The sequence below is a fragment of the Phyllobates terribilis genome, unplaced genomic scaffold, assembly GCF_046119375.1.
Source record: "Phyllobates terribilis strain yellow unplaced genomic scaffold, ASM4611937v1 Scaffold_2__4_contigs__length_985480577, whole genome shotgun sequence".
Lineage (NCBI taxonomy): Eukaryota > Metazoa > Chordata > Amphibia > Anura > Dendrobatidae > Phyllobates > Phyllobates terribilis.
In genome coordinates, this window is record NW_027362762.1 from 982190238 (window position 1) to 982208315 (window position 18078).

An 18078-nucleotide genomic window follows, 5' to 3' on the forward strand; every position below is an offset into this window, starting at 1 on the left:
AGTCAGGGGAAGGGTGGGGGTGGTGGCGGCCGCGTCAGGGGAGGGGTGGGGGTGGTGGCGGCCGCGTCAGGGGAGGGGTGGGGGTGGTGGCGGCCGCGTCAGGGGAGGGGTGGGGGTGGTGGCGGCCGCGTCAGGGGAGGGGTGGGGGTGGTGGCGGCCGCGTCAGGGGAGGGGTGGGGGTGGTGGCGGCCGCGTTAGGGGAGGGGTGGGGGTGGTGGCGGCCGCGTCAGGGGAGGGGTGGGGGTGGTGGCGGCCGCGTCAGGGGAGGGGTGGGGGTGGTGGCGGCCGCGTCAGGGGAGGGGTGGCCGCGTCAGAGGAACGGGGGGGGCAGCCGCGTCAGGGGAAGGGTGGGGGTGGTGGCGGCCGCGTCAGGGGAAGGGTGGGGGGGGTGGCGACCACGTTAGGGGAGGGGTGGGGGTGGTGGCGGCCGCGTCAGGGGAGGGGTGGGGGTGGTGGCGACCGCGTCAGGGGAGGGGTGGGGGTGGGGGCGGCCGCGTCAGAGGAACGGTGGGGGGGGGGGGGGCAGCCGCGTCAGGGGAAGGGTGGGGGTGGTGGCGGCCGCGTCAGGGGAAGGGTGGGGGGGGGTGGCGACCGCGTCAGGGGAAGGGTGGGGGGGGGTGGCAGCCGCGTCAGGGGAAGGGGGGGGGGGGTGGCGACCGCGTCAGGGGAAGGGGGGGGGGTGGCGACCGCGTCAGGGGAAGGGGGGGGGGGGCAGCAGCGTCAGGGGAGAGAGGGGGGGTGATGAGCTGGCTGTGACGTCTTGTGGTGGCTCCTTGTACCCGCTTGGTTGCAGCACCTCCGCGGCCATGCGTGCATGCACACTCTTACTTTTGTGACCTGTACCAGTTTGCACGTGTCAGACATGACACCGGGCGATCGCAGACTCATCCCTTTGTAGTCCGTCCTCTCGCTCTGGACTCCGCAGCCGCTCCAGCCTATCAGTGCAGGTTACGACACCGCTCCATTTATTAACCCATCACATGCTGCAGTGATACACGCATACACACACCCACCCTCCTATTCATCCACCATGTACTGGGGTCAGTATATACCGCACAGCGCAGTACGGCCCCAGTAGATCTCAGCGATGAACGCTGTCATTAAGGAGGGTGTTAGTCCATAACTGGTATTCTGTCAGCGCGGAGCCCCGGACCCCTGCGCCAACCACTGACCCTACCGCAGGGCCCCCACCTTCATGGCAAGCTGGAGTAGGTGGTAGTGGGTATCATTTCAGCTTCCTAAGGAGGACATCGGTCTTGGATGCGGGCTGTGCGGGGCGCTCCACCGCGCTGTCCTCCTGCAAGTCCGATAAGCCACTTCCACTCCTGAAGACTCGGACCGCAAAGCGCTGAGAGAAAACCACCCACACGACCAGAAGAGATCAGAGAAAAGAAGCGAGCTGCCTTTACTACAGTCTGTAGACGCCACCGCTGTATATAAATACATATGTACACGTTCATGTAAGGCACAGATGATCCGGCAGATCTCCGCCCGCGGCTGAGGACCACCCTACTGCGATGTGTGCAGTGTGACGGAGGCCGGACTCCGCAATCCTCCCTCCGCTCCAGAATACAATCCCTGATCTCATCGACCAGACCCGAATCATTGGTCGGTGTCCTCTCCTCCGCCGCCATCACTCATCGACTCCACCTCCGACTCCATGTCCCGCTCTGCGGCCGCGCGCTTCACTCCTCGCTGCCGGGACAGGCAGATGGCAAAGCGCATGTTGTACCGATTCCAATCACAGCTAAAAGGCAGAAACATCAGAAGAAGCTCGAGTCATCACCGGATGTAGACCCCCGGACACACACCACCCTCCCCCGGGCCGACCCCCTCCACGACGGACGGACCCCACACTCCTGGTATCACCAGCACGGGACGAGGGCTCGATAAATTCTGCACATCACACGGTGAAGTGAAAGACCCTGATGAATTCCACCATTGTGGTCTCCGGGCTCCAGTTATTGGGCAGTAAAAATGGCGTGGGACCATGATTACCCCAGTGAGTGTGATAACGGCCAGACCTCGCCCCCCGAGAGAGGAGGACGGGGGCTTCAGAAAGCAGCAGCTACTTACAGCCTTGCGATGTCCGTGACGTGAGCCTGGATGCTCTTCTGCAGGGAGTGAATGGCCGGCAGCAGGGAGAATGAGCTGTGGACAGGAGAGGATGGACGTTCAGACAGCGGTGGGGAAGTTTCCAACACAGACTATCTGCGATCAGGACGGGAAAATGCAGAGAGAGCAGATAATTACCGAGCCTTCAGCTTCTGGCCGTGCTGAACCAACAACTCATGGGCCCAGATCAGGTAGAACTGCAGGTGCCGGGAGCGATCGATCTGAGCCGCCAGGAACACCAGCAGTCGCTCCACATACGGCTCCGGGAGGGACGAGCACAGGACCTTAACTACAGGAGACAGAGCAGACATTGCAAAGGCCGAGGACAAGGACACATTTACAGACGTGGCGGCCACCATCGGCAGAGCACTCACTGTCCGTGTGGGGCACACTCTCCAGGGCCTCCCCTAGAAGACGTTCTTCATTCAGTCTCATGGCCATCACCAGGGCGAGGGTCCACTCGCCTCTCCGCAGCGTCCGATGGACACTCCCGGCTGTCACCTCTTCATCCAGCTGGAAAGGATCAAACACCGAACTGGAGTCCAGAGAGTAAATGAGGAGACCCTCTGTGGAGGTGGCGGCCCAACTGCGCCCTGAGATCACAAGGACCATGTTACTGCGAGACCCCAGACCCAGCGCCTCATCGGCCGTCATGTCCATTCACTACTCACCGGTCGGAGAGAACCGTAATGACGTCACACGGATTTCAGGCTTGAAATGCCTAGAGCTCATGTCACCTAAAAATTGACATCAGTAAGTCTCCCAACGCAGGGACTTCAGTACTGAAAACGGCAGACTGCACTCTACCTCTACGGACTCCTGGAAGACTCAAAGTAACGCCATCCACGTCCCCCGCTCCCTCATCAACCAAAGCCAGACTCCCAAACTGAGTCATCTTACGGCGGTCCAGAAACTCCTAATAGAAAGGTAACGAGGGAGAGGTGACGGGAAAGAAAGAGCAGGGAATAGGGGAGAGAGGCGACGGGAAAGAGTGGGGAAAGAGGTGACGAGGGAGAGGTGATGGGAAACAGCAGGAAAAAGGGAAGAGGGAGAGGTGACGGGAAAGAAAGAGCAGGGAATAGGGGAGAGAGGCGACGGGAAAGAGGTAACGAGGGAGAGGTGATCGGAAACAGCAGGAAAAAGGGAAGAGGGAGAGGCGACGGGAAAGAGCGGGGAAAAAGGTGACGAGGGAGAGGCGACGGGAAAGAGCGGGAAAAGAGGTGACGAGGGAGAGGCGACGGGAAAGAGCGGGAAAAGAGGTGACGAGGGAGAGGCGACGGGAAAGAGCGGGAAAAGAGGTGACGAGGGAGAGGCGACGGGAAAGAAAGAGCAGGGAATAGGGGAGAGAGGCGACGGGAAAGAGTGGGGAAAGAGGTGACGAGGGAGAGGTGATGGGAAACAGCAGGAAAAAGGGAAGAGGGAGAGGTGACGGGAAAGAGCGGGGAAAGAGGTGACGAGGGAGAGGCGACGGGAAAGAGGTAACGAGGGAGAGGTGATGGAAACAGCAGGAAAAAGGGAAGAGGGAGAGGTGACGGGAAAGAGCGGGGAAAAAGGTGACGAGGGAGAGGCGACGGGAAAGAGCGGGAAAAGAGGTGACGAGGGAGAGGCGACGGGAAAGAGCGGGAAAAGAGGTGACGAGGGAGAGGAGACGGGAAAGAGCGGGAAAAGAGGTGAGGAGGGAGAGGTCACGGGAAAGAAAGAGCAGGGAATAGGGGAGAGAGGCGACGGGAAAGAGGTAACGAGGGAGAGGTCACGGGCAAGAAAGAGCAGGGAATAGGAGAGAGAGGCGACGGGAAAGAGTGGGGAAAGAGGTGACGAGGGAGAGGTGATGGGAAAGAGCAGGAAAAAGGTGACGAGGGAGAGGTGACGGGAAAGAGCGGGGAAAAAGGGAAGAGGGAGAGGTGACGGGAAAGAAAGAGCAGGGAATAGGGAAGACAGGTGACGGGAAAGAGGTAACGAGGGAGAGGTCACGGGAAAGAAAGAGCAGGGAATAGGGGAGAGAGGCGACGGGAAAGAGGTGACGAGGGAGAGGTGATGGGAAAGAGCAGGAAAAAGGTGACGAGGGAGAGGTAACGGGAAAGAGCGGGGAAAGAGGTGACTAGGGAGAGGTCACGGGAAAGAAAGAGCAGGGAATAGGGGAGAGAGGCGACGGGAAAGAGGTAACGAGGGAGAGGTCACGGGAAAGAAAGAGCAGGGAATAGGGGAGAGAGGCGACGGGAAAGAGTGGGGAAAGAGGTAACGAGGGAGAGGTCACGGGAAAGAAAGAGCTGGGAATAGGGGAGAGAGGCGACGGGAAAGAGTGGGGAAAGAGGTAACGAGGGAGAGGTCACGGGAAAGAAAGAGCTGGGAATAGGGGAGAGAGGCGACGGGAAAGAGTGGGGAAAGAGGTAACGAGGGAGAGGTCACGGGAAAGAAAGAGCAGGGAATAGGGGAGAGAGGCGACGGGAAAGAGGTAACGAGGGAGAGGTCACGGGAAAGAAAGAGCAGGGAATAGGGGAGAGAGGCGACGGGAAAGAGTGGGGAAAGAGGTAACGAGGGAGAGGTCACGGGAAAGAAAGAGCAGGGAATAGGGGAGACAGGCGACGGGAAAGAGGTAACGAGGGAGAGGTGATGGGAAAGAGCAGGAAAAAGGGAAGAGGGAGAAGTGACGGGAAAGAGCGAGGAAAAAGGGAAGAGGGAGAGGTGACGGGAAAGAGCGAGGAAAAAGGGAAGAGGGAGAGGTGACGGGAAAGAGCGAGGAAAAAGGGGAGAGGGAGAGGTGACGGGAAAGAGCGGGGAAAAAAGGTGACGCGGGGGGAAAAAAGGTGCCGGGAAAGAGCGGGGGGAAAAGGGAAGAGGGAGAGGTGACGGGAAAGAGCGGTGAAAAAGGGAAGAGGGAGAGGTGACGGGAAAAAAGGTGACGGGAAAGAGCAGGAAAAAAGGTGACGAGGGAGAGGTGACGGGAAAGAGCGGGGAAAAAAGGTGACGGGAAAGAGCGGGGAAAAAAGGTGACGGGAAAGAGCGGGGAAAAAAGGTGACGGGAAAGAGCGGGGAAAAAAGGTGACGGGAAAGAGCGGGGAAAAAAGGTGACGGGAAAGAGCGGGGAAAAAAGGTGACGGGAAAGAGCGGGGAAAAAAGGTGACGGGAAAGAGCGGGGAAAAAAGGTGACGGGAAAGAGCGGGGAAAAAAGGTGACGGGAAAGAGCGGGGAAAAAAGGTGACGAGGGAGAGGTGACGGGAAAGAGCGGGGAAAAAAGGTGACGAGGGAGAGGTGAAGGGAAAGAGCGGGGAAAAAAGGTGACGAGGGAGAGGTGACGGGAAAGAGCGGGGAAAAAAGGTAACGACGGAGATGAGAAAGTGAGACGAGATAGACGGAAACGAAAGAGCAGGAAAAAGGTGAGAGGAGAAGAGACAGGAAAAGAGGAAGGAGGAGCAAGACGGGGAAGAGGGAAAGATTAGGAGAAATAGGAAAACAGGAGAGTAAGAGACAAGACATGGAAGAGCAACAGGGGAAAAGGTGCTCACTGCCCAATGGAGGAGGCAAATGTGGAAGAGCAGGAGGATAAGAAAGGAGAGGAACAAGACAAGATTTGGAAACTAAATCAAAGCCAGAAGTAAAACAGAGAAGAGCAGAAGAGGAAGAGGGAAAAGTAGAAAAACAATGAAGAAAAGAAAGGAGGCGAAGAGAAAGTGAAAAGGAGGAGCCGGAGGACTGTAAGGACTCTCCACCCCTTATACAGTTAGGTCCACAAATCTTTGGCTAGTGACGAATCTTCGTGATTTCAGCTCTGCAGGCCGCTATTTTTGCAATTGAAGTGGAGACTTTCAGGTGTAATTAAAGGGGTTGAACAGAAATCTACTATGAAACGTTTAGGAATTGCAGCCATTTTCTTACAAATCCTCTTCATTTCAGGGGCCCAGAAGTAATTGGACAAATTCACTTTCCCATAAATAAAAGGTCGACATTTAACCCTTTGTGGAGAATCCTTTTCAGTAATGACGGCCTGAACTCTGGAGGCCATGGCCGTAACCATCGCTGGTCTCCTGTGTGAGGCTTTGCAGCAATGATGACCTGAAATCTGGAGGCCATGGACGTCACCATCGCTGGTTTTCTTCAGGCGTCAGGCTTTGCAGCAATGATGGCCTGAAGTCTGGAGGCCATGGCCGTCACCATCGCTGGCCTCCTCCGGCGTGAGGCTTTGCAGCAATGATGTCCCGAAATCTGGAGGCCATGGACGTCACCATCGCTGGTGTCCTCCGGTGTGAGGCTTTGCAGCAATGATGGCCTGAAGTCTGGAGGCCATGGCCGTCACCATCGCTGGTGTCCTCCGGCGTGAGGCTTTGCAGCAATGATGGCCTGAAGTCTGGAGGCCATGGACATCACCATCGCTGGTTTCCTCCGGCGTGAGGCTTTACTGCCTGAAGTCTGGAGGCCATGGACGTCACCATCGCTGGTGTCCTCCGGCGTGAGGCTTTGCAGCAATGATGACCCGAAATCTGGAGGCCATGGACATCCACCATCGCTGGTCTCCTCCGGTGTGAGGTTTTGCCGCCTTTCCTGCAGTGACTTCAGTTCTCGCTTGTTTGCGGCTCTTTCTGCCGTCAGTTTTGTCTTCATCCTGTGAAATGCGGCTCGATGGGCTGAGATCTGGTGAGGACTCGGCCATTGCAGAATATTACTCTTTGCTTTCGCAGGATGTTTCGGGTCATTGTCCATCTGTCCTGTGAAGAGCCGTCCAATCATCCTTGTTGCATGTGGGTGAATCTGAGCAGAAAGTCTCGCCCTGTACACACAGGATTTATCCGGCCGCTTCTGTCTTCAGTCTCATCATCATCAATAACCACTAGTGACCCGGTGGCATTGGACACCATGCATGCCCGCGCCATCACACCGCCTCCACCATGTGTTACACAGGATGTGCCGAGGACCAGGAGCCGCTCCAAGCCGTCTCCAGACTTTCTTCTTCCATCATTCTGGTGCAGGTTGATCTTAGTTTTGCTTTTCCAGACCTGGGTGGCTTCTTTAGATATTTTTCGGCAAAGTCTAATCCGGCCTATTTTCCAGCTGATTAATGGTTTGCACCTTGTGGTGACCGCTCCGTATTTGCCCTCCTGACGTCTTCTTTTTATTGTAGATTTAGATACTGAGACCCCGACTTCCCGGAGAGTCTTCACTTGGAGGAATTTTGTGAAGGGGTTTTCTTCACCATGGGAAGGATTCTGCGATCATCCACCACTGGTGTCTTCTGGGGACGTCCAGGCCTTTTTTAGTTCCCTAGCTCACCAGGGCGCTCTTTTTCTTTTTTGCAGATTGTACAAACTGTTGATTTGGCCGCTCCTCACATTTCTGCTTTCTCCGATGGATTTCTTATCTTTTTTTCAGTCTAATGATGGTCTGTTTCTCTTCCATTGATTCTTTCTCCGCATGTTGTGGGTTCACAGCAAAAGCTTCCGAATGCAAATGCCACATCTGGAATCAGCTCCAGACCTTTTACCGGCTTCATTAATGATGGATTAACGAAGGAAAAGCCCAACGAGCCTCTGAGCTACTTGTCCAATTACCTTTGGTCCCTTTACAAAGATGCAGCACCACATTACAGAGCTGTGATTCCTAATCCCTTCCCCCAATTAGGACGTGAATCCCTCAGATTAAAGCTGAGAGTCGGCACTGTAAACCCAGGTTGATGACAGGATTGATCTGGGATATGTCTTCGTTAACCGCTAAATTGCCAAAATTTGTCACTGTCCAATATGTTTTTTGACCTAACAGTATTAACCCCTTGGCGGCGTCGCCTTCTCACCTCCATGGCATCCAGAGAATGATTACAGGAGATCTCAAACTTCTTGGCGAGCAGCTGCTCCCTGACATGGTAAATACACACAAAGCGCGAGGCGCCACCGGCAAGGAGAGCGTGGCCGTCCGCTGAGTAACATAGGGAGGTGAAGGCCCTGAGGAATAAACAGATCAGGAGGTGGGCTCGGCTGATAGGCGAGGGGCGCTCAGTGCCCGGCGGGGGCGGCGCAGTCACTCACTTCCCCTTGGAGGAGTGCTTGGCCGTAATCTTATCTGTCTCTTTGCGTCCCAGCTGGAGGTCGTGTCTCCCCTCAATGGATCCGGTCTGAATTCCCTTCTCTGGGTCCCACATGGTGATCTGCCCATCCAAGGAAGCCACTGCTATTTCCCTGCCGTCCGGACGGAAAGTGACCACGAGCGCTGAGTAACAGACAAGACGTGTGGTCATAAACGTGAGGCTAGTATGGGGGTAATCACACAGCCCCCAATCATCTACTCACCCTCTGCCGTAAGGTTCAGGGTCTCCGTCGTCTTCCAGCTGTCCGTCATATCCCAGAGTCTGACCGTCCGGTCCCAAGAGGCGGTGGCGAGAACAGACTTCCAAGGGTTAAAAGCCACGCTGCTGATCGGCCCCTCGTGTCCGGCCAAAACCTAACACGACAGAGGCAGTAAGTGCAGATCCTGATTCCCGTCAGTAAAGGTCTGTGGCCACGCGAGACCACAAAGGAACAGTGACCCTGGATGTTAAAGACCCGGTAGGGGAGGGGGCCGGACGGGCGGCAGTCTTTGGGGTGGGATTCTTCGGGTGGTCCCTGCACGTCCTATAGGACACCAGACTGTGGCACTCACATCCAGGAGTCTCCCGGTCTGCATGCTCCACACATAGATCTCGTACGAGTCCTGAGCCCCGGCGCACACGACGTCTCCGCTGCCGTCCACAGCCAGGCAGGAGAACTGGGCGGGCCGAGGAGAGGTGAACGTCCTGAAGTTGCGATACCTGGAATGAGACGGGTGGGTGAACGCCGGGATGTGGGCGAGCCCCCGGGTGTGGGCCACGCAGGCAGCGGCCGCCATGTACACATATACCCACCTCATCAAGCTGTAAGCCCTGACGGTGCCGTCCAGGGAGGCGCTGAGCACAGCCTGCCCGTTGGCGGTGACGCTGACGGCGGTGACGCTGCTGGTGTGGTCTGTGAACGTCACGAAGCAGAAGCCACTACTTGTGTCCCACACCTTCACCTGCCGAGAGATCGGGGGTCAGCGAGACCCTGAAAGCACCAGGACGGTGTGACCCCTGCCAGACCCATCTTACCTTGCCGTCATCTCCCCCGCTGACGAGGTGTTGACCGTCCGGGGAGTAGCACAGTGCCACCATGTTGTTGAAGTGTCCCTGCTGCTTCAGGACGTAGGATTCGCTCTGCCATTCCCACACCAGCAACTGACCCAGACCTGCAGGACAGAGCCGCCATTACCCTGCGGGGGCCGGCGCCACAGAGAGAGGGGGGCCGGCGCCACAGAGAGAGGGGGGCAAACAAGATGGGGAGGGGGCGGAAGGAAAAAGGCATGGAAACCCGGAGATGGCACGTGAGTGGGAAGGTGTGGACATCTCCCACTGGGCGGGGGACAGCGTGGACACCACCCTCCAGGGGACGAGTCTCTACTTACCACTGCTGCCAAACGAGATCCAGTCTCCGGTGCTGTTTATAGCGATGGAGGAGATGCTCTGATCTGAAATACTAGAGAAGAAGCCACGTCACCACATGTGGAGGGGCCACCGCCAACATGGCACACGGCCCCCACACGGGGCGGACCCCACACAGGGCGGCAGTCACCTGAGGGAGTGGATGAGACTCAGGTCCGGCAGCTCGTGGATGTGGAAGGCTCCGGAGGAGAAGCCGCTCACCAGGACGTTCAGCTTCTTGTGGAAGGCGGCGGCCGTCAGAGAGGTGAAGTCTCCGTCCTTATTGAAGAAATGTCTGAAGACAGAAGCAGGATGTGAATGGAGGAGCGCCCCCTCCCTCCGCCGAGCAGGAAGCACACGCACCCACCCCGCACGCCCCTCCCCACACAGGCCGCACGCACCCCGTCCCGCCTCCCCCTCCCCACACAGGCCGCACGCGCCCCGTCCCGCCTCCCCCTCCCCACACAGGCCGCGCGCACCCACCCCACACAGGCCGCACGCGCCCCGTCCCGCCTCCCCCTCCCCACACAGGCCGCACGCACCCACCCCACACGCCCCTCCCCACACAGGCCGCACGCGCCCCGTCCCGCCTCCCCCTCCCCACACAGGCCGCACGCGCCCCGTCCCGCCTCCCCCTCCCCACACAGGCCGCACGCACCCACCCCGCACGCCCCTCCCCACACAGGCCGCACGCACCCCGTCCCGCCTCCCCCTCCCCACACAGGCCGCACGCACCCCGTCCCGCCTCCCCCTCCCCACACAGGCCGCACGCACCCCGTCCCGCCTCCCCCTCCCCACACAGGCCGCACGCGCCCCGTCCCGCCTCCCCCTCCCCACACAGGCCGCACGCGCCCCGTCCCGCCTCCCCCTCCCCACACAGGCCGCACGCGCCCCGTCCCGCCTCCCCCTCCCCACACAGGCCGCACGCGCCCCGTCCCGCCTCCCCCTCCCCACACAGGCCGCACGCGCCCCGTCCCGCCTCCCCCTCCCCACACAGGCCGCACGCACCCACTCCACACGCCCCTCCCCACACAGGCCGCACGCGCCCCGTCCCGCCTCCCCCTCCCCACACAGGCCGCACGCGCCCCGTCCCCCCTCCCCACACAGGCCGCACGCGCCCCGTCCCCCCTCCCCACACAGGCCGCACGCGCCCCCCCCCCCCCTGCCCCACACAGGCCGCACGCACCTCTCCCCCCCCCCCTGCCCCACAGGCCGCACGCACCTCTCCCCCCCCCCCCTGCCCCACAGGCCGCACGCACCTCTCCCCCCCACTGCCCCACAGGCCGCACGCACCTCTCCCCCCCTCTGCCCCACAGGCCGCACGCACCTCTCCCCCCCCCTGCCCCACAGGCCGCACGCACCTCTCCCCCCCCCCTGCCCCACAGGCCGCACGCACCTCTCCCCCCCCCTGCCCCACAGGCCGCACGCACCTCTCCCCCCCCCCCCCTGCCCCACAGGCCGCACGCACCTCTCCCCCCCCTGCCCCACAGGCCGCACGCACCTCTCCCCCCCCCTGCCCCACAGGCCGCACGCACCTCTCCCCCCCCCCCCTGCCCCACAGGCCGCACGCACCTCTCCCCCCCCCCCCCTGCCCCACAGGCCGCACGCACCTCCTCCCCCCACAGGCCGCACGCACCTCTCCCCCCCCCCCTGCCCCACAGGCCGCACGCACCTCCTCCCCCCACAGGCCGCACGCACCTCTCCCCCCCCTGCCCCACAGGCCGCACGCACCTCTCCCCCCACTGCCCCACAGGCCGCACGCACCTCTCCCCCCACTGCCCCACAGGCCGCACGCACCTCTCCCCCCACTGCCCCACAGGCCGCACGCACCTCTCCCCCCCTGCCCCACAGGCCGCACACACCTCTCCCCCCCCTGCCCCACAGGCCGCACGCACCCCTTCCTCCCCCTGGCCACACCCACCTCCTCACCCCACAGGCTGCACCCACCTCTCCGCCCCCCACTGGCCGCACGCACCCCTCCCCCCCCCCCCACAGGCCGCACGCACCCCTTCCTCCCCCTGCCCCCCTGGCCACACCCACCTCCTCCCCCCACAGGCTGCACCCACCTCTCCGCCCCCCCCCTGGCCGCACGCACCCCTCCTTCCCCCCACAGGCCGCACTCACCCCTTCCTCCCCCTGCCCCCCTAGCCACACCCACCTCCTCCCCCCACAGGCTGCACCCACCTCTCCCCCCCCCTGGCCGCACGCACCCCTCCTTCCCCCCCACAGGCCACAATGACATCAGCACTGCAGAAAGCAGGAGACACGACAATGACATCGCCGCAGGTGGAGCAGACTTACTTGCCGACCCTCTTGTACTTGACCCTGCGGCTCTTCTCCTCGGCGCTGGGGTTGGCGGAGCCCCGGACCTCCTCTCCTTGCTCCTCCTCCCCGTCTGGTCGTGGCTCTCTCCTGGCTGGTCTGGGCAGTAGCTGGGCGAGCGCCGTATCACACTCCCATGTGCAGAGCGTGGCGTCCGCACTGATGGTGTACAGCTGCGGGGAGAAGGCGGACAGTGAGTGCGAGCTCAGGACGGGGGCGCTGCACACCCCACCAGCCCCACTCACATCCAGGCTGCCCTCCTGGAAGAAGCAGGCCACGATGGCGTCCTTGTGGCCCCCCAGACTGTAGTAGATGAGGTTCTGCCAGCGCTCCGCTCCGAACACCCAGGTGGTCATGTCCTTACTGCCGACCGCAAAGCACCTGGGGAAGAAGAGTCGTCAGGCGGGGACGGCGGCCCGATAGTCACGGGACGAGGGGGGGGGGGGACGGCGGCCCGATAGTCACGGGGCGAGGGAGGGGAAGGGGGGACGGCGGGGGAGGGAGAGGGGGGCAGAGCACTGAGCTCCACACCTGGCACGGTCACCCGGCCCCACCCCCACACCTAGCGTCGTCCGTCCAGTCGATGCACGTCGTCTCATCGTAGGGACCGTAGAACGACTTATCCAAGACGAAGGCGTTGAACTCGCGCCTCTTCCCCGGAGCACGGTACAGCAGCGCCACCGAGCCTTTACACACCACGAACCTCCTGCAGGGCACAACATGGGGGAGGGTGAAACTGCGGAAGAGAGGGGCCGCACCCCCAGAATGGAGGCCACTCACCTGCCGTCCGGAGAGAAGCTGACCGCGTGGACCGGCTGCTGGAAGTGGAAGTGATTGAGGACGGCCTTCGTGACGAGGCTGATGAGCAGCGCAGACCCCTCTGTGGAGAGAAGACAGAGGCGTCACATGGGGGGCCCGACACATGGGAGGCTCCCCTCCCCCAAAGTCAACCATGACCAGACCCCAGCGCACCTTCATCCACGAGGATACCCAGAGAGCCATCAGGTGAAAGGGCGACACAAGTGATGTCACACCGCGTGGCCGCCGGCAGGGTCTCCGCACGATTACTGGAGGGAGAAAACGACATAGGCATTAGCGGCATTAACCGACCGACCCCCCGCACGCCAGGGGAAGCCGCCAGCTGACCCCCCGCACGCCAGGGGAAGAACCGCCGGCCGACCCCCCGCACGCCAGGAGAAGCCGCCGGCCGACCCCCCGCCCCCGCACGCCAGGGCAAGAACCGCCGGCCTAGCCCCCGCACGCCCGGGGAAGCCGACGACCGACCCCCCGCCCCCAAGGGAAAGCCGCCGGCCGACCCCCCGCCCCCCGCACGCCAGGGGAAGCCGCCGGCTGACCCCCCGCCCCCGCACGCCAGGGCAAGAACCGCCGGCCTAGCCCCCGCACGCCCGGGGAAGCCGACGACCGACCCCCCGCCCCCAAGGGAAAGCCGCCGGCCGACCCCCCGCACGCCAGGGGAAGCCGCCGGCCGACCCCCCGCCCCCGTACGCCAGGTGAAGCCGCCGGCCGACACCCCGCCCCCGTACGCCAAGGGAAGCCGCCGGCCGACCCCCCGCCCCCGTACGCCAGGGGAAGCCGCCGGCCGACCCCCCCGCCCCAGTACGCCAGGGGAAGCCGCCAGCCGACCCCCCGCCCCCGTACGCCAGGAGAAGCCGCCGGCCGATCCCCGCACAGCACTCACTTCTTCAGGTGGAAGATGCTCAGCCGATTCCCCACAGGACTGAGCAGCGAGTTTCCATCGGGGGTGAACGTCAGATTCCCACGACGAAAAAACGACCCCAGGAGATTACTGAACTGGAAGAGACGTCAGATCACATGAACAAAGGGGAGGAGCCTTCAGAGCATTATGAGCCATCGCCCCCATCCTCCTCCCCTCTCTACGCGCCATCGCCCCATCCTCCCCCCCCTCTACGCGCCATCGCCCCCATCCTCCTCCCTCCTCTACGCGCCATCGCCCCCATCCTCCTCCCTCCTCTACGCGCCATCGCCCCCATCCTCCTCCCCCCTCTACGCGCCATCGCCCCATCCTCCTCCCCCCTCTACGCGCCATCGCCCCCATCCTCCTCCCCCCTCTACGCGCCATCGCCCCCATCCTCCTCCCCCCTCTACGCGCCATCGCCCCCATCCTCCTCCCCCCTCTACGCGCCATCGCCCCCATCCTCCTCCCCCCTCTACGCGCCATCGCCCCCATCCTCTTCCCCCCTCTACGCGCCATCGCCCCCATCCTCTTCCCCCCTCTACGTGCCATCGCCCCCCCCTCTACGCGCCATCGCCCCCATCCTCGTCCCTCCTCTACGCGCCATCGCCCCCATCCTCCTCCCTCCTCTACGCGCCAGATCACATGAACAAAGGGGAGGAGCCTTCAGAGCATTATGAGCCATCGCCCCCATCCTCCTCCCCTCTCTACGCGCCATCGCCCCATCCTCCCCCCCCTCTACGCGCCATCGCCCCCATCCTCCTCCCTCCTCTACGCGCCATCGCCCCCATCCTCCTCCCTCCTCTACGCGCCATCGCCCCCATCCTCCTCCCCCCTCTACGCGCCATCGCCCCATCCTCCTCCCCCCTCTACGCGCCATCGCCCCCATCCTCCTCCCCCCTCTACGCGCCATCGCCCCATCCTCCTCCCCCCTCTACGCGCCATCGCCCCCATCCTCCTCCCCCCTCTACGCGCCATCGCCCCCATCCTCCTCCCCCCTCTACGCGCCATCGCCCCCATCCTCCTCCCCCCTCTACGCGCCATCGCCCCCATCCTCTTCCCCCCTCTACGCGCCATCGCCCCCATCCTCTTCCCCCCTCTACGTGCCATCGCCCCCCCCTCTACGCGCCATCGCCCCCATCCTCGTCCCCCTGTATACGCCATCACCCCCATCCTCGCCCCCCCTCTACGCGCCATCGCCCCCCCTCTACGCGCCATCGCCCCCATCCTCGCCCCCCCTTCTACGCGCCATCGCCCCCATCCTCGCCCCCCCCTCTACGCGCCATCGCCCCCATCCTCGCCCCCCCCTCTACGCGCCATCGCCCCCATCCTCGCCCCCCATTTACGCGCCATCGCCCCCATCCTCGCCCCCCGTATACGCCATCGCCCCCATCCTCGTCCCCCGTATACGCCATCGCCCCCATCCTCGTCCCCCCGTATACGCCATCGCCCCCATCCTCGTCCCCCCGTATACGCCATCGCCCCCATCCTCGTCCCCCCGTATACGCCATCGCCCCCATCCTCGTCCCCCCGTATACGCCATCGCCCCCATCCTCGCCCCCCCGTATACGCCATCGCCCCCATCCTCGTCCCCCCGTATACGCCATCGCCCCCATCCTCGCCCCCCCGTATACGCCATCGCCCCCATCCTCGCCCCCCCGTATACGCCATCGCCCCCATCCTCGTCCCCCCGTATACGCCATCGCCCCCATCCTCGTCCCCCCGTATACGCCATCGCCCCCATCCTCGTCCCCCCGTATACGCCATCGCCCCCATCCTCGTCCCCCCGTATACGCCATCGCCCCCATCCTCGTCCCCCCGTATACGCCATCGCCCCCATCCTCTTCCCCCCGTATACGCCATCGCCCCCATCCTCTTCCCCCCTCTACGCGCCATCGCCCCCATCCTCTTCCCCCCTCTACGCGCCATCGCCCCCATCCTCGCCCCCCCTCTACGTGCCATCGCCCCCATCCTCTTCCCCCTCTACGCGCCATCGCCCCCATCCTCTTCCCCCTCTACGCGCCATCGCCCCCATCCTCTTCCCCCCTCTACGCGCCATCGCCCCCATCCTCTTCCCCCCTCTACGCGCCATCGCCCCCATCCTCTTCCCCCCTCTACGCGCCATCGCCCCCATCCTCTTCCCCCCTCTACGCGCCATCGCCCCCATCCTCTTCCCCCCTCTACGCGCCATCGCCCCCATCCTCTTCCCCCCTCTACGCGCCATCGCCCCCATCCTCTTCCCCCCTCTACGTGCCATCGCCCCCATCCTCTTCCCCCCTCTACGCGCCATCGCCCCCATCCTCTTCCCCCCTCTACGCGCCATCGCCCGCATCCTCGCCCCCCCTCTACGCGCCATCGCCCCCATCCTCTTCCCCCTCTACGCGCCATCGCCCCCATCCTCGCCCCCCCTCTACGTGCCATCGCCCCCATCCTCTTCCCCCTCTACGCGCCATCGCCCCCATCCTCTTCCCCCTCTACGCGCCATCGCCCCCATCCTCGCCCCCCCTCTACGTGCCATCGCCCCCATCCTCTTCCCCCTCTACGCGCCATCGCCCCCATCCTCTTCCCCCTCTACGCGCCATCGCCCCCATCCTCGCCCCCCCTCTACGCGCCATCGCCCCCATCCTCGCTCCCCTGTATACACCATCACCCCCATCCCCCCCGTATACACCATCACCCCCATCCCCCCCGTATACACCATCACCCCATCCTCCTCCTCCCCCTGTATACACCATCACCCCTATCCTCGTCCCCCTGTATACACCATCACCCCTATCCTCGTCCCCCTGTATACACCATCACCCCCATCCTCCTCCTCCCCCTGTATACAATATCACCCCTATCCTCCTCCTCCCCCTGTATACAATATCACCCCTATCCTCCTCCTCCCCCTGTATACACCATCACCCCTATCCTCGTCCCCTTGTATACACCATCACCCCTATCCTCGTCCCCCTGTATACACCATCACCCCCATCCTCCTCCTCCCCCTGTATACAATATCACCCCTATCCTCCTCCTCCCCCTGTATACAATATCACCCCTATCCTCCTCCTCCTCCCCCTGTATACACTATCTCCCTCATGCTCCTCTTCGCTGATCTTTACCTTGTAGTTATACTTCATCCTCCCGGTTCCGTTCTCACATGTAAACCACGTGTGCGGCGCCACTTCCGCTTTGTGACGTCACTTCCGTAGTTTTGCCCCCGAACTCCAAAAACATGGAGGCCGCCACTGGAGACAGATCACGTGACTTCTGGGCGGAGCGAAGCTAGAGCCTTCACATTGTTGTACACGCCGCGGGTCACGTGATCGCAGAGAAAGGGGCGGAGCTGTAGGTGGCGGAATATAAGGAGCTGCGAGTGTTTCTTATTCCGCAGTTTTATCTGTTTTCTTTACAGGTTTAATAATAATACGAAGATGTGTGACATTCACAGTAAGGGTTAAAATGATAAAATGAATGTATTCTATTATATGACTGTCTATTATTGTGCTGTACGTCAGCCGCTGGGTGGTGATGGCCGTCGGTCCTGTAGGATTACGCCGCGGCCTCCGCCCTGGTGGTGATGGCCGTCGGTCCTGTAGGATTACGCCGCGGCCTCCGCCCTGGTGGTGACGGCCTTCGGTCCTGTAGGATTACGCCGCGGCCTCCGCCCTGGTGGTGATGGCCGTCGGTCCTGTAGGATTACGCCGCGGCCTCCGCCCTGGTGGTGACGGCCGTCGGTCCTGTAGGATTACGCCGCGGCTTCCGCCCTGGTGGTGATGGCCGTCGGTCCTGTAGGATTACGCCGCGGCCTCCGCCCTGGTGGTGACGGCCGTCGGTCCTGTAGGATTACGCCGCGGCCTCCCCCCTGGTGGTGACGGCCGTCGGTCCTGTAGGATTACGCCGCGGCCTCCCCCCTGGTGGTGACGGCCGTCGGTCCTGTAGGATTACGCCGCGGCCTCCCCCCTGGTGGTGACGGCCGTCGGTCCTGTAGGATTACGCCGCGGCCTCCGCCCTGGTGGTGACGGCCGTCGGTCCTGTAGGATTACGCCGCGGCCTCCGCCCTGGTGGTGACGGCCGTCGGTCCTGTAGGATTACGCCGCGGCCTCCGCCCTGGTGGTGACGGCCGTCGGTCCTGTAGGATTACGCCGCGGCCTCCGCCCTGGTGGTGACGGCCGTCGGTCCTGTAGGATTATGCCGCGGCCTCCGCCCTGGTGGTGACGGCCGTCGGTCCTGTAGGATTACGCCGCGGCCTCCGCCCTGGTGGTGACGGCCGTCGGTCCTGTAGGATTACGCCGCGGCTTCCGCCCTGGTGGTGACGGCCGTCGGTCCTGTAGGATTACGCCGCGGCCTCCGCCCTGGTGGTGACGGCCGTCGGTCCTGTAGGATTACGCCGCGGCCTCCGCCCTGTTGGTGACGGCCGTCGGTCCTGTAGGATTACGCCGCGGCCTCCGCCCTGGTGGTGACGGCCGTCGGTCCTGTAGGATTACGC

General features: G+C 62.9%; 1 protein-coding gene across 1 annotated transcript; it reads right to left on the reverse strand.

Moving 5' to 3' along the window:
- Positions 1-763: 763 nt before the first annotated feature.
- PWP2 (PWP2 small subunit processome component) lies at positions 764-16810 on the reverse strand. The gene is made up of 21 exons (XM_073668802.1): positions 16712-16810; positions 13590-13702; positions 12863-12957; positions 12671-12770; positions 12453-12596; positions 12136-12271; positions 11870-12063; positions 9720-9863; positions 9553-9623; positions 9200-9336; positions 8978-9126; positions 8737-8884; positions 8388-8538; positions 8127-8307; positions 7895-8042; positions 2923-3031; positions 2787-2852; positions 2490-2708; positions 2254-2404; positions 2077-2151; positions 764-1747 (listed from the first exon to the last, which is right to left on the reverse strand). The coding sequence occupies exons 1-21, from the start codon at positions 16727-16729 to the stop codon at positions 1603-1605; spliced, it is 2694 nt and encodes an 897-aa protein (XP_073524903.1). The 5' UTR covers positions 16730-16810; the 3' UTR covers positions 764-1602.
- Between the last annotated feature and the right edge of the window lie 1268 nt (positions 16811-18078).

What these genes read in the sequence shown, in the direction of transcription:
- PWP2 (XM_073668802.1), bottom strand. An exon ending in AAGCACTCCTCCAAGGGGAA is followed by an intron (nt 8,043 to 8,126) that starts GTGAGTGACTGC and finishes TTTATTCCTCAG; the next exon opens with GGCCTTCACCTCCCTATGTT. An exon ending in ATTCTCTGGATGCCATGGAG is followed by an intron (nt 3,032 to 7,894) that starts GTGAGAAGGCGA and finishes CCTTTCTATTAG; the next exon opens with GAGTTTCTGGACCGCCGTAA.